This window comes from Protomyctophum bolini (genome assembly GCF_963924005.1).
Source record: "Protomyctophum bolini genome assembly, chromosome: 22".
Classification (NCBI taxonomy): domain Eukaryota; kingdom Metazoa; phylum Chordata; class Actinopteri; order Myctophiformes; family Myctophidae; genus Protomyctophum; species Protomyctophum bolini.
Genome location: NC_137883.1, coordinates 4,798,959 through 4,821,842, shown reverse-complemented (window position 1 = coordinate 4,821,842; position 22,884 = coordinate 4,798,959). Strand labels below are relative to the sequence as shown.

The window sequence follows — 22,884 nt, the reverse complement described above, 5'->3', positions numbered from 1 at the left end:
TAGTCAAGTCCGAGCTCGTGGCAAAAACTGAGCGCTTACTGGACCCCCTCCAATCTGCGTATAGGGCTGGAAGGGGTGTTCAAGATGCACTTGCCACATTATTGAATCTCCTGCACAAACACCTTGAAGGTAGTAAAACCCATGCTAGGCTGCTCTTTATTGACTTTTCCTCAGCATTTAATACCATACAGCCCCATGTCTTGGTTGATAAACTGGTTAACTCCTTTGGTGTAGATCCTTGTCTGGTGGGCTGGATTCTTGACTTCTTAACCAACAGATCTCAACGTGTAAGGGTTAATGAAATACTGTCTAGCTTCCTGACATCTTCTACTGGCTCGCCCCAGGGTTGTGTTTTATCTGCCTTTCTTTACATTCTTTATACCAACGATTGTGTTAGCCATTTCCAAAATAGATTCATCATTAAATACGCTGACGACTCGGTCATCGTCAGCCTGCTTGATAATGATGAGAACTGTCACGGGCAAGTGGTAGACGACTTTCTATCCTGGTGTGACAACGCCTTCTTGCAGCTTAATGTTTCTAAAACAAAAGAGCTATGCATAGATTTTAGACGTTCCCCTCAATCCCCCCAGAAGAGTGTTGTCAACGGACAGACTGTAGATATTGTACCCAGCTACAAGTATCTAGGCACAGTTATTGATGACAAACTGAAATTCGACCTAAATACTGACGTGATGCATAAAAAAGGTCAACAACGCCTGTACTGCCTAAGGAAATTGGCTAAGTTCAATGTCGACAAGACTCTGATGAAACTGTTTTACAGTGCCTACATCGAGTCTGTCATTTCTTTCTCCATTATCTGTTGGTATGGTAATCTCTGCATCAGAGACAAAAATTCCCTAGGGAGAATTGTAAAAGTGGCCTCAAAAATCATTGGCTCACAAATGAACGGCCTAGACCAGATCTTTAAGAAACAGGTAATTAACAAAGCTCTGTGTATCCGATCTGATGCTGCTCACCCACTATACGGAGAGTACATCCTTCTCCCATCCGGCCTTCGTTTGCGAGCCCCATGTGCCACAAAAAACAGGCACAAACATTCCTTTGTCCCGGTCTCTATTCATACACTGAATGCTGCTGTGGGTAGATCGAGGATATAACCTTATGATGAGCACTTTCACTTTTTACTTTTTACTGTATTATCTCGTGCCTATGTCTATGCACACGCACTTTTATGACCTATCGCATAGCACTTTAAACGCCTGCACTTTAACGGTTGTGTGCGCCTCTGTACTCTGGTATCTGCTATGTGAACTGTTTGTTTGTTTGTACTGTTTAATGTACTGTTTAATGTACTGTCTATGCTGCAACCCAATTTGCCCTTCGGGGACACTAAATAAACTTGAACCTTGAACCTTGAACCTTGATAGGGTTTTTCAGAAAACTGCCAGGATTTAGAAGACAATTTGTAGAATCGTCTTCAGGTCTAAATGGGTTAACACAGCACTGACTGTACTGTTCACCGTTGTCCACAATTTTCTCTCACATAAAATAAACAGACTAATTAATTAATTCAATTGGCCGCATCCGACTATCAAGTCATGATGATGAACGAAAGACGAAAAAAGTCACATAACATGTCACGTTCTCATCAGTGAAAACGCGCACAACTTTTTTTGGTTTGTTTCATGTTTTCGATGGGTCTCACATGATGAAGCCAAAAGGTCGAAACATAGCTTATTAACCCAATAAACATTGGAAGAGTAGTTTGGTGTGTGGTCTTCATTTATGTACTCCCGTTTAATGTTTTTTAACAGCACATGAAGGCACCGTGGAGTACCACGATATTTGCTTTCTTAAATGAATGAGCACGGTTCAAAGCTTTTTTGAGTTGTAACTTAAGGACTTCCCATGATTTACAGAGCCCCCCCCCCCCCCTCTCCGCCCTCCCTCGGCACGCATTCACGTCCCATCACAATTCATGTCGCTGAATTGACTTCTTCCCCAGCGTTTGTTTTTTCTCATCCCACAGGCGATGACGTCGCCGAAAAACCCCTCGCGTTCATGTTCTGAACGAGAGGCATGTTAAAAAGTCGGAAATTAAGATCCTAGATTAGGAGATACAAGGCATTTTTTATGCCTTGTATGGTGGGCGGGAAACATGTTATAATTTAGCTATTGAAAAATAGCAGATCTACTGCTATTTTTTTTTTTTAATCTTGAAAATGTGGCTCAAATCTTTGAATATATATTCTTTCAGAGTGAACGTTTTTAACTCAAATCTTTGCTTCTGAGAGGTTCCTGGAACAACATATTTTCAGATGAGGGTCGGTGGGCCAATTACATAATATTCTTTGGGGTCCATGACATGAAACCACTGATATAGAAACTTAGGTATTTCAGAAAACTGCCAGGATTTAAAAGACTTTATTTCAATATCGACGTCAGGCCTAAATGGGTTAAAGAGTATCCTCGAAGCGAATCAAGGGTTTTTCTATAGCTCTGGTCCATACAGTAGCTCTCTCTCAGTCGCATTTAGAGCTATGTTACCTATGACTTCCGGAGCTCGCATGAATGCAGACCAGCCTCTCGTCTTTTTATTAAAGCAAACATATTTTGCGGCTCCAGATAGAATTGTAATACGTTTTTGGGCCAAAAATGGCTCTTCTGATAATAAAGGTTGCCTACCCCTACCCTTAGTGGGAGCACTCTGAGACCCCCCCCCCCCCCCCCTACCACCACACGTGTAAAAGGTCAGTGGTTTTCAACCAGTGGTCCTTGGGGAGGTTCCAGGTGGTCCCAAGGATGGAGAGTTGGGAACCAAATGGACCCGCGTAAAATAAACGAACGTTACGCTCTCAAGAGGTAAATTATTGTTAAACAGCTGCATTATAGGCTACTTAATTTACAAGAGGTCTGGTACACAATTAATAATCATTATGTTGATCAACGTCTGCCATAGCTCTCCTACGGTTACCGACATCAATACATCATGGAATGGTTTCATTTTGGGTCTGAGAGATAGTAGCCTGGGGACGTCCACCTATGCTTTCTATGGCATATAGGTATAGCTCCCGGGAAGGGACACAGCTGCGCGACATGAGACTAATTAATTAGAGCGACAGAGAGAGAGAGAGGAGTGTCTGTGTGTACGTCATTTTAACAAAGGTGCAGACGATCAGTAATCAGCAGAGAGTGATCGACGTTTGCGCTACTCTATTGAAGTGGACTTTTATTTTTCTCCCTGGAAATAGAAACGTCTGGGTTTCCTCGAGGCTAGGGAGACTGTGGTCCGTGGCTCAAATGCAGAATACATTGATGGACCTTTGATATGAAAAGGGTTGGAAAAAACCACTGGTGTATAGGAGGACATGAAAAATGGCAGATTGGCTATGTTGTTTCCGTACCTTCAGCACGACGTCTTGGCATTGCTGGAGTCCCTCCAGGGTGTCCAAGAAGACAACCTTGTCACGGGGGAGTGACAGCTGGTGGTACTGGTCACGGTGAGACGCGGGTGGTGTCCACTCCACACTCTGAACACAGTCCATGTGTCTGGGGAGACGAGAGAGAGAGAGTTTAGGCAGGGTTTCAGCCCTATTGACATCATCATCATCATCATACTATAATTCTGACAACGTCTGTCTGTGTGTCTGTGTGTCAGAAACACCGCCGTAGCTCCTCACTGCCTGCACCAAATCACTCCCACTTTTCACACAGGCAGTGGCCATAATAATATGGAGGTCTTAACGAAGCTCTTTTTCCAATTTAACAAATTATAAATTTATATTGAATTTATTAGTGAATAAAAAATGCGAAAAAACACACCCAGGGCAATATCTCACAACGGGTAACAAGGGCTAGTACTATAAATGTGCCACGTCTGCGTGCGTACGTGTGTACAGTTCTAATGCACGTAACTCGGGAAACGTTCGCCCCACTGACTTCACATTCGACACACGCGTTCCACACCCCCTCAGGGAGTGCAGTGCCCGGTATCGAGTCGGTCGGACCCACGGTTCTCCGGAACCACCACAAAAGGCTCTGGTCAGGCTCTGCCAGTGGGCCTAATGAGGCCAACTCCTTTCACCTGGGCCTGGCTCTGCCAGTGGGCCTAATGAGGCCAACTCCTTTCACCTGTGCAATTTCCAGCCTCTGCCTCAGCCAATTGAGGCTCAACCAATCAGGCTCTGCCAGTGGGCCAGTCTTCACACACACACACAGGCACATGCACAGATCTTCATGTGGGACACCGGCTGACAGTTAAAACGGGTGCTATATGACAACGTATATCATTATAGGTTCCCAAGTCGCATCGTTCCCAAGTAGGCCGGTGGCCGACTGCGACGGCCACATACAGGTCTAGTCCATTATAAAAATGTAAGTTAAATATTGAACCCATTTAGACCTGAGGACGATTCCACAAAATAATGTCCTAATGTCTTCTAAACAGTTTTCTGAAAAACCTCATGTTTCTATGTCAGTGGTTTACTGGTTTTCAAACATATCATGTCAAGGACCCCCAAAAATGATATGTAATTGGCCGCCGACCCCCCCATCTGAAAATATATCATTTCAGGGACCTCCCATGAAGCAAAGATCTGAGCAAAAATCGCTCACTCTGAAAGAACAATATATAAAGATTTGCGCCACATTTTCACGATTGTTCAAAAATAGCAGAAGTGCCGCACTATGAGCTTGTAGATCTGCTATTTTTCGTAAAAACACCAAAAGGGGGTTCCCGTTCAGAGTGGGAGATGAACTCACTTGAGATGGTCTGGCAGACTCTGCTGCACGTCCCAGACGCCAAACGGCAGTCTGTTTCTGGGGAGGCCGTATTGGAGCGACCACTGGGCAGCGGTCTGGAGGTCAGAGTACCTGACCAGCATCTCGACCATGAAGACCTGCAGCTCCACGTCATCCACCACCATATACTACACGCACGCACGCACAGACACACACACACACACACACACACACACACACACACACACACAAGTGCACGCACACGTGCACGCACACACACACACAAAGATTTTAAAAGCTGCTATGAGCAATATTATGTCAAATTTTAATGAGCTTTTTTTTTCCTTTTTTTTTTTTTATGCATTCAGACAGCCAGCAATGGGTTAAACACTCCCCAAAAAATGTAGTCTCTGACTGTGACACAGTCAGAGACTGTGTCACAGTCAGAGACTGTCTGGTCTTGGTCTGTCTGTCTTGGTCTTTCCGACCAATGACAAAGCTTCTAGGAACAAAAAAAATAAAAAGATATAATATTGCTTATAGCAGCTTCAACTAAAAAAATAAAAAAAACATCTAAAGAAAATATGTTTTAAATAAAAAATGACAAATATTTTACCTCCACACGGTCTCTCCAGTTCTCCTCCTTCATGGATTTCTATAATATAAAATTGGGAGGGGGAAAAACAACAGACAAAGAAAACGATCTTAATTCAAATGCAAGCCTGTTTGGTGTCTTTATTTCTTATGGAGGATTTATATTCCAAAACGAGATGCTTGGTTAACCCCTTTTGGCGTGTTCAGCATCATGTTATGCTTTAGCTGTTGGGAAAATATCAGATCTACAAGCTCATAGCGCGGCACCGAGTGCCGCGCTATGAACTTGTAGATCTGCTATTTTTTTTAAATCGTGAAAATGTGGCGCAAAACTTTCAATATGTATTCTTTCAGAGCGAACGATTTTAACACAAATCTTTGCTTCTGCGGGGTCTCTAAGACAACATATTGTAGAACATTTTGTAGAATCAGTTCTCAGGTCTAAACGGGTTAACCCATTCTGAACGGGGACCCATTTTGGTGTTGGCATCATGTTATGCTTTAGCTATTGAAAAATAGCAGATCTACAAGCTCATAGCGCGAGTGGCGAGCAGAGTTGGGTGTAACGAGTAACGGAAAATATCGTTACTGTAACGACACTACTTTGGTCGGTAGCGAGTAATATAACGACACTACTCCTCCAAAATTGATAATCACACTACAGTTACTGGTCGCTTTAGCGCTGCCGTTACTCGCTACTTGCATCATGTGGCTGCTTTCAGCAGTGTTGCTTTAGAGAATAATGCACACAACGGAGATGAGTTGAACATGAACACTAATGGTGCGCTGGCAACGCAGTACGCAGTACGGACTAGAACATGTCAAACCGGTGTCAGATCATCAGCAGCACAGCATTTTTCGTTACTGTCGTGGACTCGTAGGGTGGCCAGACGTCCGGTTTTAGACCCACCTTTCCTCCTCCCAACTCAACCTCTGGCCGGACACATCATTGTCCATTTTTTTGTGATATAGCCTACAGTGCTTGTGTCATAACTGTCATTTAAGTCGTCTCTGTATTAAAATCTCCGTAGCACTTTTCCGCTGCACAGAAAGCTCCCAGTCTCCCCACTGTCACAGAGACAGAGCAGGCGTTGGGGTGTTGCCATGTCCGCTTATTACAAGCGACTTTGGGCTTGTTTTATGATAGCCCAGTCAGGCTTCTTTTGGGCTGTTTTCATAGACATGGCTGCTTGTTTCTCTTCTAAAACCTGGCAACACTGCCAATGGGAGGGTCTGTTTGTTTGTTGTAGAACGTGTGCTCTCACAATCACTAGTTAGTTAATGTAGAGATAAATAAACCAAATATGCCGAAATGAAAAACTACATTTAATGAGCAATGGAGCAGGGGACTCCACATCATAAAGAAAGGGATCCTAAAGCACTGTGAACATAATTATAGTCTACTGATTTATCTCAGTCTCATTATTTTATTTTAATATATATTGTTGGGAAAGTTAATATTTGCCTAGAACCACGTGGTACAGTGGTTTTCAACCATTTTCATATCAAGGTCCAGTATGTATTCTGCATTTTAGCCATGGACCACCATTTGATGAGATTTGGCCTCACAGACCCCAAACTAAATATTATATTGTTGTGTGGCAGTTCAGTGCAAATTATTTGACAATGCATCTCAGGCGATTTTATGGAGTAACGCAAAAGTAATGTAACGAGTAATGTAACTAGTTACTTTCTCCAGGGAGTAATAAAGTAATGTAAGGCATTACTTTTTTCAAAAGTAATATGTAATATGTAGTGCCTTACTTTTATGAGTAACGGACCCCAACTCTGGTGGCGAGTGGCGCGCTACGAGCTTGTAGGTCTGCTATTTTTGAAAAATCGAAGAACGAAGTCGAAGAACGACTGACATTTTTTTTTAGAATCTGATCTCAGGTCAGAATGGGTTAATCAGACCAGTGTGTGCCCAGTGGAAACCTCGTATGAATCTGATCTCAGGTCAGAACGGGTTAAAGTATTGTTCATCTACTTACGTCTCTAAACATCTTGTGTGTGAAGTATTGCAGAGCGTCTTCCTTTCTCTTCTGCATAGCATTGGGACACAACTCTGCACACAGCTCTATGTAAACAGAAGAGCAGAAACGCTGAATAAAATAATATTTGCTCACTTTTGACTCGTTCCAACAAACCTTACATACCGCCAGTGGTGGAAAATAACTATAAGTATACCAATTGCTTTTACTTCTACTCCACTACATCTCAGAGCCAAATCTTTTCACTTTTACTCCACTACAATTATTTTGAAAGCTTTAGTTGACTCGTTACTTTGGCGATTTTCATTTTGATTTAGAAAACATACATTAACCACTTCAACCCTATGCATTTCGGGCCATTTGAAAATAGCAGATCTACAAGCTCACAATGTGTTGCAGCGTGGCACATTGTGAGCTTGTAGATCTGCTACTTTCAATAGATTTTGTACACATTTTGAACTTGTGAAGTGGGACATTCTGCAATATGAGTACTTTTATTTTTAGTACTTTAAGTACATTTTGATGCCAATACTTTTGTACTTTTACTCAAGTACATTTTCAATTCCGCACTTCTACTTGTAACGAAGTAGTTCAAAAAATGTCAGTATTGGAACTTTTACTTAAAGGAGAATTCCATGCTGGAAGGCTTTCTTACCTTTATTTGTAGTTGTTACGTCTCCACCAAAGAGGTCCAGGTGTTTTTTTGTGCAAAAGCGCATTATTGGCTATTTCCCCTACCATAAGCCCTCAAAGAATTGCATTGCAGTGAATTGAATGGGCCTATGGGGTGTTGTGCTAATTCGCGTATTTCCATCACTCAAAAATCTCTCCCAAGCGGCACACTTTAGTACTTATTTCGATGTAAATAAGCGAATTAGCACAAAAACCCATTGAGGGCTTATGGTAGGGGAAATAGCCAACAATGCACTTTTGCGCAAAATAACACCTGGACCTCTTTGGTGGGGACGTAACAAGTTAACAACTACAAATGAAGGTAAAGAAAGCCTTCTAGTATCATGGAATTCTCCTTTAACTGAAACAATTGAGTGCTTTTTTTCCACCACGGCATACTGGTACGTATACATACATACATACCCTCGTTAATGTTGAACTTCTTTATTAGCCTAAACACGTGTCTGCTGAGCACTTTGGGGCCGGTCTGCATGACGTTGTGTTTGGAGAGGACCAGGTCTGGGAACTGCCTGCAACATGACAAGCAGAGAGTGTTAGAGAGGCAGCAGGGGCTGAAATCCCGTAAGAGGTCACTTTTGGACAAAAAAAAAAAACAGGAGAAAATAGCAGATCTACAAGCTCTCAACGCGTCGCAGCGAGCTTGTAGATCGGCTATTTTCGGGGAGCAACCCAGCACTCTTTAGCTAGTGGAGATGCGGTGTGTGTAACGACATTCTAAACAAATTTGTTCAGCGCAAAATGCTGCGACGAGTTCAGGAGACTGAATGCTATATGCCTTCCGTCATGGCATGGAAAGAACTTAACCCGTTCTGACCTGAGATCAGATTCATACGAGGTTTCCACTGGACACACACTGGTCTGATTAACCCATTCTGACCTGAGGTCAGATTCTAAAAATGTCAAGTCGTTCTTCGATTTTTCAAAATCGAAGTTTTGTTTCAATAGCTAAAGCAAAACCCATGTTTTCAGTCCACGCGGGACTGATGATATATTATGAAATTATTATTGAAGCTGTGCCACAGTGCAAATGTAAACACGAGCCAACAAGACGTCTATATACAACTTGAAATTATTATGGAGATATCAGATTTTTTTTTTTTTTAGACTTGAGAGACCAAGAGATCAAGGTAGGAGGGAGGGGAACTTGTGAACTCAATAGAGGGTATATGCACGTGACATCATTTTGTTTATGCAGGAATGCCTACCGAGTGGCAAAAAACTACTTTCTGGCCTTGACATCCAGACAGAGAAGTCCTGTCTGATTGCATTAAACAACGTTAAACAATGTTAACACTTAGACTGCCGCCATTTATTGATAAATTAGGTCCTAATTCACGCCAGCATTTTTTTAATTTGAGCTCTTATTTTGAAAAGCCACATTTTGCCTCAACCGGAAGTGAGCTCATCTCTGCCAGCTTTACGTTTCCATGACAACCTTGGTTTACATGATCACATCATGCCGGGTACACTATAGACCTCCACAACGTCGGCTCGTGCCGTCAAAGAAACGCTGTTTTGACCAAAAATGCCATCTGGGACAAGGAATAGGAGATACAGGCGATTGAAAGAAACGGATAGAATGGATTCTTATGGCGACGACAAACTAAGATGAACGATCCAATGCTGTGCTAACAACACAGCTAGCTAACCGGCTAACGTAAGTAGCATTATGGCTCGATCGATCAAATGCACTATAAAACAACAATTGCCGAAGGGCTACGGCAATGGTGGCAAGCGTTTTATTAATGAATTGACATTAATCTAAGGCAATGGCGCGGAGGGTGTTAAAGGGATTGTGACGTTAAAAAAAAGGTTTTGGAATTGTTCTTATTTTTTTTTAGGTTTTCTAATCTCAATTGCACCCAAAAAACATGAACTTTTAACATTCAGTAGATTTTCTGTGATCTGGGGTTTTCTGGCTCAAACAGGTGCTCTGATTTGCCGGCAGTTTGTGATGTAAGAGCCTGCAAATCCCATATATGTCAATGGGATTTGCCAACAAGCTCACAACACGTCACAGCGCGACGCCTTGTGAGCTTGTAGATCAGCTATTTTCAGCATGCAACCAAGTGTAAAAATGACTAATACCGGATCTCTTGTCCACTGGTCCCTTCCTAACATTTTAGCCTAGTTTAAAATAGCTTAAGTTTTCATGTACCGTAGTATTCTATTTAGTTTTCGTCAGTGAAAAAAAAAAGGTAGTCGACGAGACATTCTTTTCGTCATGTAGTTTTAGTCGACGAAATCAACACTACGTATATAGTCTCCATACTTGCATATGTTGTTCACGCTGAAGTCGGGAAGGCACCAGGAGTCTAGGACGGTGACGAGGCGTTGCTCCAGGGCAGGGTGGCCGGCCACGTAGGACTCGGCTATGGACAGCTTGTCGTGCAGAATCAGCGGCACACAAATCTGTGGGGCACAAAATGGAGTCCGGAACATTAGCTAGTGTCTCGTTTTGTCGAACCGTCCTGTGGATATTAACCCATTCTGACCTGAGATCAGATTCATACGAGGTTTCCACTGGACACACACTGGTCTGATTAACCCATTCTGACCTGAGATCAGATTTAAAAAAATGTCAGTCGTTCTTCGATTTTTCAAAAATAGCAGATCTACAAGCTCGTAGCGCGCCACTCGGTGGCGCGCTATGAGCTTGTAGATCTGCTATTTTTCAATAGGTAAAGCATAACATGAACACCAAAATGGGTGCCCGGTCAGAATGGGTTAACAAAATAATGTATTTCCACTAGGCATGTAGCGATTCACTCAACTCACGATACGATTCGTATCACGATATGAGGTTCACGATATGATTTTTCACGATATTTTAAACAAAAAATGTATTTTTTCACACTTTTTTATTTAACTACATTGCAAAAGAAGTGGCATTACTTTTGACAGTGCAGAAACATAATTGCCTTCCTTGATGAGCATCAACGACCATCATCACCTGGGCACAGTCACAGGTGGTCTTTACACGAGAACGGTGTTCATATAAAAACGGCAAAATAAAGTATCGTTTTACACGAGAAACGGTGTTTTCAGGAGGTGAAAACGCAACAAAGTGAAACCACCTTCCAGAGTGGAAATCTTTGAGAACGCCGTTTTATTTTATCCCTTCTCCGTGTAAACAGGCAAAACGGTTTTGGCGTTGGTTCACAGCGCATTATGTTTATTACATTGATGCAGAGCCATATAATATAGTTCCTGAACAAGCCTCCCTCCTCGCCTACAAAGTGCCGCTCACCAGCGATGGTGAACGTAAAAACCATGATGTAAATAAAATGCCTTGCGATAGGCGGCAGCAGCGTTTATGTAGCCTAATGCATTATAAAAATATATATCCATCCCGTGGCGCGCTCTGCCCTGCATGCTCGGTGCTGCCTGTTGCGTGAAGGGGGAGCTGGCTCTTCTTCTTGTACGTAACGTGGGCGACTGGTCTATTTACCAGCCCGTTACCGCCACCTAGCGACATTATAGCGTTTTCATAAAGTGTGCGTTCTAGTGTCAATAGAAAATGAGAACGCAATGGGACTTTGGCGTTTTATCTGGAGATGGTCGCCGTGTAAAAGAGGCCACAGACACACACAGCTCTATTACTGAAAGTGACTCATTTCTAAAATAAGACATTTTGAAAATCGAATTTCAATAAATCCATTCATACCGTCTGGATTAATATCGATATATATAAATATCGATATACAATATATCGTTACATGCCTAATTTCTAATACTCAATATATCATGAATGCCCTTGATACTACCTACTTACATAATAAACAATTTAACCAATTTCAACGTGCAAATACAACCTCTCACCTCTTCCATGTCCAGTTCCTTCTGTAGTTTAAATTTCATGCCTAGTACGGCTGCCTGATGAAAAACAGAAAATAATTAAGCACCAACTTAACAATCCAAAAGACTGAATACAATTGGGGGCGGCTGTGGCTCAGGAGGTAGAGCAGGTCATCCAATGATCCGTGGGTCGGCGGTTCGAATCCCGGCTCCTCCTCATGTCTACAATGTCAAAGTGTCCTTGGGCAAGACACTGAAACCTACATTGGTGGTGTGTGAATGTGGGAAGTGAGGACGCTGGTGTCGACTGTTCGCTGCTTCACCTCCCAATGTATGAATGAATAAACCGCTGTAATGCGCTTTGAGCACTTGGAAAAAGCTCTATAAAAATGCAATTCATTATTATTATTATGTAAAAAAAATCAATAGATTTTGTACACATTTTGAACTTGTCAAATGGGACATTCTGCACAATGAGTACTTTTACTTTTAGTACTTTAAGTACATTTTGATACTTTTGTACTTTTACTCAAGTACATTTTCAATTCCGCACTTTCACTTGTGACAAAGTAGTTCTAAAATTGCAGTATTGGTACTTTGACTTAAGTAGAACAACAGAGTACCTTTTTCCACCACTGGCTAAGCAAGGCCTCACTCACACCTTTACAACAGACTGATGTATGCTACAAAAGGTGTGATGCAATGCATTTCCAATGGGAGTCACATGGTTTGACACAACATTTGTGTTGTATGAGGGGGTGGGGGGGGGGGGGGGGGGGCAGTCGAAACACAGCCGAAAGCCATACTACAACAGCTCGTAGTCCAAAATGTTGTATCAAACCACGTGACTTCCATTGGAAATGCATCGGGGCGGCCATGACACTTACATCTTGCTTACAGCTAGCATTAGGCATGTAACGATATATCGTATATCGCGATATATATCGATATTATATCCTGACGATATGTATCGATTTATTTTAAAAAAGAATCGATTTTCAAAAAAATTAAATATAATTATATTTATTTTCTTTTTTTTTAGGGGGGGGGGGGGGGCTAGTGTGTGATAAGAAATGTCAGCTGTAATCATATTCCATCATATTCACATGATTTTGGAGAGAAATGAGACAGTAGAGGCCTGGAGAGGGGAGCTGTATAATGTGTCTGTGACTGTGCCCAGGTGATGGTCGTTATTGATGCTCATTAATACATCAAGGAAGCCAATTATCTTTGCAGTGTAGTTAAATAAAAATTGTGAAAAAACTTAGCTTTGGGGGGGGAAGATAAATCATAAAAAAAAAAAAAAAAATGGGTCATTTGTCTGGAAAATCATTGTGTTGAAAATATCGTGAAAAATCGTATCGTGAACCTCATATCGTGATACGTATCGCATCGTGAGTTGAGTGTATCGTCACATGGCTATCTAGCATGCGTCGATGTTGTATGCTAGATGGAAAAGGCGTGTGTGTGAGTGTCAGGCCTATAACGGCCAGTATATAAACTCACCTCTTTGTAACACCGGAGGCCTTGAAGCTTCATGACGCTCGACCGGAGCACGCTCGGGTCCAGAGACTGGAGCCGGTACAGGTCGAGGAAGGCGTCCACCGAGGCGGGGTGCCAGGTCAGCGGGATCCTCGTCAGGAGCCCCAGCACTCGGTGCTTCAGTGCGGCCGCCTGCTCCTCCGAGAACGAGTCGAGGGTCACCTGGGGGTTTGGGTCGTCGAGAAACAAAAACGAGACAAGACGGAGAAATGCAAAAGTGTTACGTGGGAGAACGGGATGAAAGGACAACAGTTAAGGGACCACTTCACCACTTTTTCAACCCATCTTCATATAATAGGTCCTCACTGATAATCGTGATGAAATGGCACGATCTTTTTCTACTCAGTCCGTGTCTCATATATAGGAGGGGCTGTGGGCAGTTTAGAAACCGTCTTCCAGTGACATCATCATTAGGCAGATTGTTTTTTAAACGAGATTCTTTTGCAAAAATGTTTTAGACTTTTATTATCGTGAGAACGGTGGCTTCCATTTTCGCATTGCAACTTTTCAGGACTAGACTAGTTGAAAAGTGGTGAAGTGGTCCTTTAAGGCATTTTTTTTAAGTCATAAGAGGAGATGGAAAGAAGTGCAATAGATCGACCCATTTAGGTCGAAATTAAATCAATAAAAATGTCTTCTAAATCCTGACAGTTTTCTGAACCTACCTCATGTTTCTGTATCAGTGGTGTTCAATATTTCATGTCAAGGAACCCCAAAAATTATATGTAATTGGCCGCCGACCCCCCCCCCCCCCCCCCCCCATCTGAAAATATGTTATTAAAAACGTCCACTCTGAAAGAATATATTGAAAGCCATTTTTTAACGATTAAAAAAAAAATAGCAGATCTACAAGCTCATAGCGCGCCACCGAGTGACTACCGGTATGCATTTATGAACAGCAAAAGCAGACATAATAAGAGTTACGACACACACTTCAGGAGTTTTAAGCTATTTAAACTGATAAGTTTTGGTCCACCTGTGGCTGCTTCCTTCGCCATTTCTGAAACTCTTCCAGGAAGCCGTTGACCAGGCTGTTCATGTTAAAGAGTGACTTCTCCACGAAGCCCTCTAGGACCGTCAGTAGGTCTTCCAGTGGGCTAGTCAGCTCAGAAAACGCCTGCTGGGCCATCAGACGCATCTGGGGGGGACAAAAAGGGAATGTGAGAGAGGATAGGAAGAAGAATGGGATTTGCGGTGAAAGGGTGGAAGTGAGTGAGTGTGAAAAAGAGGGAGATAAAATGTGACTAAATTTGACTGCCATTGGATTTTTTTTTCATCATCAGGGAATCATAGCTTCAAATTGACATATTGGTTGTTCAGTTTGACCCACCGGTTTTGGAGATATGGCCTATAGAGTAATGTCTTGCTGAAAACAGCGAGTTGAGAAAACAGGCTTGAAAGGTTCACTTCTGTGAACTCTAACATTCCACCTAACTACATGTTTAAGCATTTATTTCATATTTACATGTCGATTTCAGCTCTGACACTTATTTCAGACATGCTCTAGTATGTGAAGAGTCTGCCTGTGCTATTAACTCATTTTGGGAAAAAAAAAATTGAAAAAGGTTTTTCTCCTCTGGTGAAAATCTGGAATTTGCGCGATGGCAGTCTCTCGGTCAATCTGTTCTCCATCTCTTTAGTTGAAAGGTTATTGGTGTTATCTTGGTGAGTAGAATGAACGGTCTACACAGTGTGCAGAGAAGATTGTGTGCACATCTCAACGCCTATATTCAGGCCAGGCGCTGGATGTCAGGCAGCAAGGCAAACACCAAGGAAGAGGAAGAACATCCGCTCTTCGAGCTCCGAGACTTACTTTATTTTAAGGCGACAATTAAATGCAACGTTTCGACCGACTAGGTCTTCATCAGGCAAATAATTTCTAACTCTACAAACTGGTGTGCGGACAGTCGACAGTGTGAACATTAAGAGATTTCAACGGATAGGTCAAAATGGGAGTCAATGCCCAATATGTTTTGGTTTCTTTTCAATTTGTGTTAGTGGCCATCTTAGATGTGCCCAAGGGTCTCTAGACTGTGGGGCTTGTACAACAGCCATATTACCATATACAGTAGTTATATGGTTTACATTTACTATTAATTATAGTGAAATACTATCTAACAATATATTTATATAATAATATAGTTTGTTTTGTTTTTCTGTTAAAAGGGTGCCCAGATTTCATAGTGTTTAAAATTAAAAAAATATATTTTTTTAAATATTAAATTGTTTAAGCTTTTTGCATTAATCCGCATGTCATTCATTCTCAGAAGAGGACTAGTACTCTGTAGCTGTACAAAACGTAATAAATATCTGTTTTTTCAATTATTTTGATTGCAGTTATTCTGTGAATGTTTGATGAACACGGACCCAGGTATAAACGTACTACCCAGGTATAATCTTTCAACCTTCCTACTTCATAACAAGTATCAGGAAAAGTTCAATATGACATTTTATTTAAATTTTAAATATATTTGAATTATCAAACTTGTAAGGCAGTTTGACACACAACAGATTTATTATTTAGAAAGCAATCACTGCTTTCTATTTATCAAAGAGATAATCACTTGTGAAAAGGCCTTCGAACATTTGCTTTAAAGGATAATTCCATGCTAGAAGTCTTTCTTACCTTTATTTGTAGTTGTTACGTCCCCACCAAAGAGGAAGAGGTCCAGGTGTTATTTTGTGCAAAAGCGCAGTATTGGCTATTTCCCCTACCATAAGCCCTCAATGAATGGAATTGCATTGCATTTAATTGAATGGGGCATTGGAGGGTTCGCTTATTTCCATTGCTCAAAAATATTTTTTTCTCTTCATAATGTAAATAGTATCCCAAGAGGCACACTTTACTACTTATTTCGATGGAAATAAGCGAATTAGCACAAAAACCCAACCCCCATTGAGGGCTTATGGTAGGGGAAATAGCCAATAATGCACTTTTGCACAAAATAACACCTGGACCTCTTTGGTGGGGACGCAACGACTACAAATAAAGGTAAGAAAGCCTTATAGCATGGAATTCTCCTTTAACTTGTGAAAGAGATGTCATACATTCGATAGCCTTTCAGTATACCTGCAATCCTACCCGTGTAGTCACACACAACAGTCATTACACACGCACACACACACACACACACACACACACACACACACACACACACACACACACACACACACACACACACACACACACACACACACACACACACGCACACACACACACAAAGTGACTCTCACCTTCTGTGTTCCATTGGGGCTGTACCATATCTCCACAAGTTGCTCTACAAGCAGAACGGTAGGGTCAACACCTGGGGGTCAAACACAGGCACAGATGCGGTGGTGGGGGTTATATTTTGACCTTTGGCCCCATCGACCTGTCATTGGACCAAACATGTTGATGAGGCTATTCTTCCAAACACTTTGCTGTAATATCAGCCTGCCTTAGAAACACAAAACTTTGTGTTATGATACAGTAAGTTACGTTTTAGATAAGCGCGCACGCATGCGCGCGCGCACACACACACACACACACACACTGTAAGGGTTGAGAATGCTAGGTGGTCACAAGAGCGGAATTGCTGACCAGATGGAACTCTTTTGCAGAGTAAGGTCTTGACTAAATCTTTAAAGATGGACAAGACGTCAACCCTGACACACACACACGCACACGCACACACACACACACACACACACACACACACACACACACGCGCGCGCGCGTCGGCGTATGAATGGGTGGGTGAGTGTAATGCACAAAAACGCATTGGACAAAACCTCTTAACTCCATTCGACCCCCAAACTGTCTGCTAAAACAGCTAACTCCACCAACTCTCTCCATCTCATGCAAGTCATTGACAATATCTAAAGTCACAACATCAACTTTGATGAGGCAGTATTGCATCGTTATAATATAAATATAAGGTTTTATTCATTTCCTTAAAAACGTATATATTTTAAATGTCCTGAAAAATGAAAAAAAATTGGAGCTACAAGGTTTCCTCCGGACAGCAGATGTACTGTATATACTGTTATACTGTAGTATGCTAAGGCATCCAAATCAATTGTGTCGATCAAGCACTTGAAGCCACGGAAATCAGGGTGACGGTCGTTGGACAAAGTACCCTGATTGGCTTGCTCTAAGACTAAACATACTGTAAAACAAAAATGCTATAATATTATGAAGTGTGCCGTCGTCAGTCACACTTTGTGAAGATAAAGCATCACTACACTTTATGAATTCACTGATTTGATTTCACACTGAACCTGATGGCTCCACTGGTGTAGTCATCTTGATTCATCCGACTGGCGTCGAGACTCCTGAGACCACAACAGCAGGGGCGAGCGAGGGCAGGATGGGTCAGAGAGAGAGAGAGAGAGAGAGAGACATAAGGGGTGCATTTACTAGTATAGAAACCACCCCACAAATCTACACAAAATGTGTAGCACATTAATCAAAGGGCATCAAATAAAAGCTGACATATTAACCCATTTAGACCTGATGACTTCTAAATCCTGACAGTTTTCAGGTCAAAAATCTGTATCGGTCGTTCTCAAACATTTTCATGTCAAGGACCCCCAGAAATGTAGTTAATTGGCCTCCGACCCCCATCTAAAAATATGTTGTCGTCGTCGTCGTCCCCCCCCCCCAGAAGCAAAGATTTGAGTTAAAAACGTTGGCACTGAAAGAATATATATTTTCAAAGATTTGTGCCGCATTTTCACGATTTTTCAAAAATGGCAGACCTACAGCTCGTAGTGTGCCGCGCTATGAGCTTGTAGATATGCTATTTTTCAATATCTCAGTGACTTAAATAGGTTTTCAATGTAATGAGATGCAGGGATTGTCTTTATGTCGTTATATTCATGTAGAAAACAGAAAAATAAATGATTATTATAACTAAAGCTAGCGAAATAAACTAGAATAAAAAAGCAGTACAGTAGTGCATCCCGTGGATGCAGAGGTCGTTGTTTTATTGCGTCTATATTAACTATAAACTGTGTTTTGGGATTCAACATGCACCCTATTTTAATCTCTGAAGGGGTGCATTCACTAGTATAGAATGTGACACACACACACACCAAAAATATGTAGCACTTTAATCAAAGGGCATAAAATAAAATTAAAGCTCACATATTAAAGCAGCTCAGAAGCTATTATCCAACTGAATTGATGAGTGTGTGGCTTCCTTCCGTTGTGGATCTCAGACTGCGTGTTGTGGCCAGTGTAAGACTGCACTACTCTCTTAGTCAGTCAGTCATCTCGACCAGCCAAATCCATTAAAAATAATTAAAGTACAAAATTAAAATAATAATAATAATAATTGACATCGTCAGTTGAATTGGGTTGAAGACAGCAATGTTAAAATAAAACATTGAAACATGAAATAAACTTGGACCAATTTAGAAGGTTTGTTTAATGCTGTCACGTGTGAAAAGGTCCCATTTATTATTTATTGACATTCAGCACCAACTCTGCTCTAATAGCTTTTTTTTTAGTGCAGTCAATATAGACTGTTGAGTCACTCTGTTGCCTTCGACCCTATACCCCCACCTAATGGCGACAAAGTATATCACACAAGTAGACGTGATAAAAAAAAGGATATGGTATTTGTATGTGTACATGTACACGAAAAACTGTAAAATAAAGTTAATAAAATAAGGGGAAAAAAAGTTAAAGTTAGAATATCAAGAGGGGGAAGTGCAACAAAAGAGAAAAAAGGGAGGTGCATTTACTACGTTTGATTTAATTCACACTGTCAAACCAACAGTCAACAGCCTCAAATGTCCGTATGCAAACACACAGGACTGAACATGTCGCTTGGTGATATACAGTATTAAGTGGACGAGTTAATAATGAATACGAATATGGCGAATATGGTGCTATAGTTTCTCTGCTGAAGGCTTTACTCCAATAATTAGCTCGTAAACTCCGCAACGTTTAGCCATGTAGATGTAGGTAAAAAAAAGTAAACACAATACATGCTGGCTGCTACAGTTACTAATGTGTGTCGCACTTAAGTTGAACACCTAAAGAAGAAGAAGGTCTTGCTGGTATCATTTGACTAGTAATTTTACATAAAGTTAACGTGTTAAATCAGTGCTGTGGTGGAATTGAAGAGGTATAAACACACACACACTCACCGTGTGAAATAAATGCCGTCGGTTAGTCACTCTCTCTCTCTCTCTCAGCAGCGTCAAGTCAACACACACTAGCTCTGATGGTGGTTGACTTCCCTCTGGGGACTTCAAAATAAAATGTACACTGTAGGGAAATATTGTGTACGAGTGTTCCCAAACTTTTTCATGCCAATTAATTAGGACCCCCAAATTGACATTTATTAGCTCGCGGACCCCCATTGGAAAAATGGACCCCACTTTGGGAACCACTGGTGTATACAGTATGTAGGCTATATGTGCGTGAGTGCATGCGTGAGTGTGAGCGTGCGTGTGTCTTAAAGCTATTTCAAAAGCGACCGCCCGAACGGCATGCATTATGACGCGACACATGTTTTATTTTGAAGGAAAACTATAACTCGACGTCTGGCCAGCTATAGTTGTTGCTCATGAGTGAACACATGACACATCAGGAAGCAGCATCCCATCCCATCCCAAGCCAACTTTTAGCCAAGTCAAACTGCAATCGTTCATTTCAAATTAGGAAATGTCTTTAAATAGGCATCATCACACATACAAAGTGCTTGTAATATATTAATGCCTTTTATGAATAATTAGAAAAATATATATGGAAATCTCGACACAGTAGTACAGTACTGTTTGTGTGTGAGTGTTTGATTGCTAATGCCTGGATAGTCACGATACATTGGGAAATTAATAAAAAAAACAGAAATAAATTTAATCAGAAAAGAATGGCCTAGAATTAAAGCATATAATGAAGAAAATAAATGAATACAAAATAAAAAAAAGTCTTGTGCACATGTATTTTCAAATTATATAACTTGGATTTCTTTAATTCATTTTGCATTTTTTTATTTTGATATTTTGTCTTGTGGCAATTTAGTTACCACGTGGTTTGTTCAGTTTACAGACCACTAAGATACCCTTCATGTACTTGTTAAAATACTTTATTATAATTATAATACTTTATTGTTTATTATAATGTCAACAACACACACACACACACAGTCCCCTCTCTTTTTCGGGGGGAACGGGGGCTCCCAAGTCCCAAGGCAGGTAGACGGCCCATTCTTCAAGGCACACCTGCCACCTGGGTTGGGAGGGGGCCACTTGTCCCTTCTGGTACCCAGGAAAGGTGAAGCTTCGGACGGGTCGGGCTGCCGAGCTACAGCCCTCAAACCTGGAGGTTCTGTGTTAGGAGCTCTGGTGGACTTAAAACCAAGATATTATGCAAGATCAAATAATACATAATATGATTAAATAATGCTATGCAAGAAAACCAGGATTTCTAAAATACAATAGGCTAATTCATACAGAATAGATTTTAGTTTAATTTCTGTATTTAACTTATAGAAAGGGAAAAAAACATTGCATGATGGGTGCATGCATCCACGCAAATGCAATGTTTTTTGTTTTCCTTCTAGAAGTATCAGTGATGTATCCCTTAAGGTCATCAGGGTTTCGGGTCTCTCGAACATCATGCCCCTCACTCGGGTGACCCAGCCGGGGTGATCAAGTCCCGACTTACGTCCCAGCAGAACCTATAGGTTCTCTATACATACTCAAAAATGTCAGGTAAAACTTGCCCAGGCTCCGAGGTTCTCTTATACATGCTCAAAAATGTCATATAACGGACTGGTTTGTGCGTGTCAGAGCCTTAGATATATAGACAGAGTTACGCAAACTGCGTTCACTTCATGGGGCTTCAGTCCAATGGCGGCTCTCCTACATAGACTTCTATACTATTGAGAATGGGGACAAAGAACTCCTGGACCGGAAGTATAGGCAGAAATGCATTGGATTCAGGCAAACAGCCCAGCTTTAATGATCTTAAATCCCTTTATTTTAGATTGTTTTGTAGTAAACATTAAAGAGATACTTCAGTCGTTACTGTAATACTTTAAAAACGGTTGTCATGATGTTGCACACATGCTTAAAATAGACCTCGTTTGAAAACATTTCCAACTCCAAGCTTTGTCTCGGTTCAGGCTGCAAAACAGCGATCGTTTTCACTTTCCACCCCCTCAATATCGTAACTAATCAGATGGTTCTTCGTCCCATAGCTAACCTCGATCAGTCCCCATTAGGGCCACACAATCCGTTGCTCCAGAACTATACTTTGCCGGGACTGGGAGGTATAGACCAATCTGGCGTGTGGATGATGGACTAGGCTCTGTGGGTTAATTGACTCCTGACCAGGCCCCTATCCCTCCTATACGTCTCACGACCAGGTCCACTCATGCTCTCACCAGGTCCAGGACTTGGTGAGTTGCAGCACCAGGCGCCGCAGCACCAGACACTTCTGAATTCATTCAGAAGTGGTGAATTCTTGAGCCGCAGCTGGCTCCACCATGGGCAACGGTGGTGCTGCTATATAAACATATGGGCCTACACATATAGTAGGCCTCTATTGCTATAATCATGTTCGTATTCCATCTCCCTCCAAAATAGTTTAAGTTCCCTCTGTTCCCGTCTATATTGATATATTTTATATATCATATATTGTTGTCCCTGTGTAGAGTTTTGTCGATTTCATGCCACGAGAGGTCTATGACGAGACGAGAGGTACCACACAAGAGGCTGCAGCAATACCCGTCTCCACAGCGCCTGCACTCGGGTATTGACTACTAGTGAACATAATTTAAGGCATTTAGGCCTGACGTCTGAAAGAATATACGGTATATTCAAGGATTTGTGCCGCATTTTCACGATAAAAATAAATAAATAGCAGACCTACAAGCTCGTAGATGAGCTTGTAGATCTGCTATTTTTCAATAGCTAAAGTATAACATAATGCTTATTAGTTAAAACACCAAAAGGGGTTCCCGTACAGAATGGGTTAATAAGGCATATGTAGGTATATAGGGGCCTAACGATAGTAGATTAGATAGATTTTTTTTAATCAATTGTTTTACCATTTATATGTTCCGAATGAATAAATAAATGAAATGACAAGGAAATGCTGAAAACTCAGCGTGTAACACGTACAGTAGCCTACAGCATGCTGTGCCAAGATCCTCCTTGTACGGTACAGTATTAATTCAAAGTGCTATTTTGATACAGAGTTATTATAACGGTGCCATATCCCCTGCTGGGGATATACATATGGGAGAACAAAAGCCTTTGCCTCAGCACTGTCAGCAGATTGGAAGTGCTGATTATGGGGAGAATCTGATCGAGGCTTCAACTCCTCATGAAGAGTTATAATCGTTTACCTCCATGGAGGTGCACTGGAGTCAAGAGAAAAATGCAGACAAACAATAATGCAAAAAGGCCTATACTCAGCGGTCTGAGAACTGAAAACTCTGACCTACTGCATGGCGAAAAGTGTTGAGTCTTGTTATTTTCTTGTGCTTAGTTGTCAGTCACCAAAGCATGAAATATCCCAGTGCGGTTCACAATCTTTTTAGAATCTGATCTCAGGTCAGAA

The 22,884-nt window shown here is 41.5% G+C and overlaps 1 protein-coding gene across 3 annotated transcripts in view; it reads right to left on the bottom strand.

Annotated features, from left to right (window-relative positions):
• exd3 (exonuclease 3'-5' domain containing 3) overlaps window positions 1–19,500 on the bottom strand; it is a 75,311-nt gene extending 55,811 nt beyond the window's left edge. For 2 of the 3 annotated variants that reach the window (XM_080756516.1, XM_080756518.1), the window contains exons 1-12: window positions 19,461–19,500; window positions 17,583–17,636; window positions 16,557–16,627; window positions 14,299–14,460; window positions 13,287–13,484; window positions 11,805–11,858; window positions 10,255–10,394; window positions 8,385–8,491; window positions 7,290–7,375; window positions 5,321–5,359; window positions 4,726–4,892; window positions 3,369–3,513 (exon numbers count right to left, since the gene is read on the bottom strand). In XM_080756516.1, the coding sequence (XP_080612642.1) occupies window positions 3,369–3,513; window positions 4,726–4,892; window positions 5,321–5,359; window positions 7,290–7,375; window positions 8,385–8,491; window positions 10,255–10,394; window positions 11,805–11,858; window positions 13,287–13,484; window positions 14,299–14,460; window positions 16,557–16,627; window positions 17,583–17,607 (1,194 nt within the window). In that variant the 5' untranslated portion in view covers window positions 17,608–17,636; window positions 19,461–19,500. Of the gene's footprint in view, window positions 1–3,368; window positions 3,514–4,725; window positions 4,893–5,320; window positions 5,360–7,289; window positions 7,376–8,384; window positions 8,492–10,254; window positions 10,395–11,804; window positions 11,859–13,286; window positions 13,485–14,298; window positions 14,461–16,556; window positions 16,628–17,582; window positions 17,637–18,450; window positions 18,579–19,460 lie in introns of those variants that run through there. The other variant, XM_080756517.1, reaches the window with a different exon arrangement.
• Window positions 19,501–22,884: the final 3,384 nt, after the last annotated feature.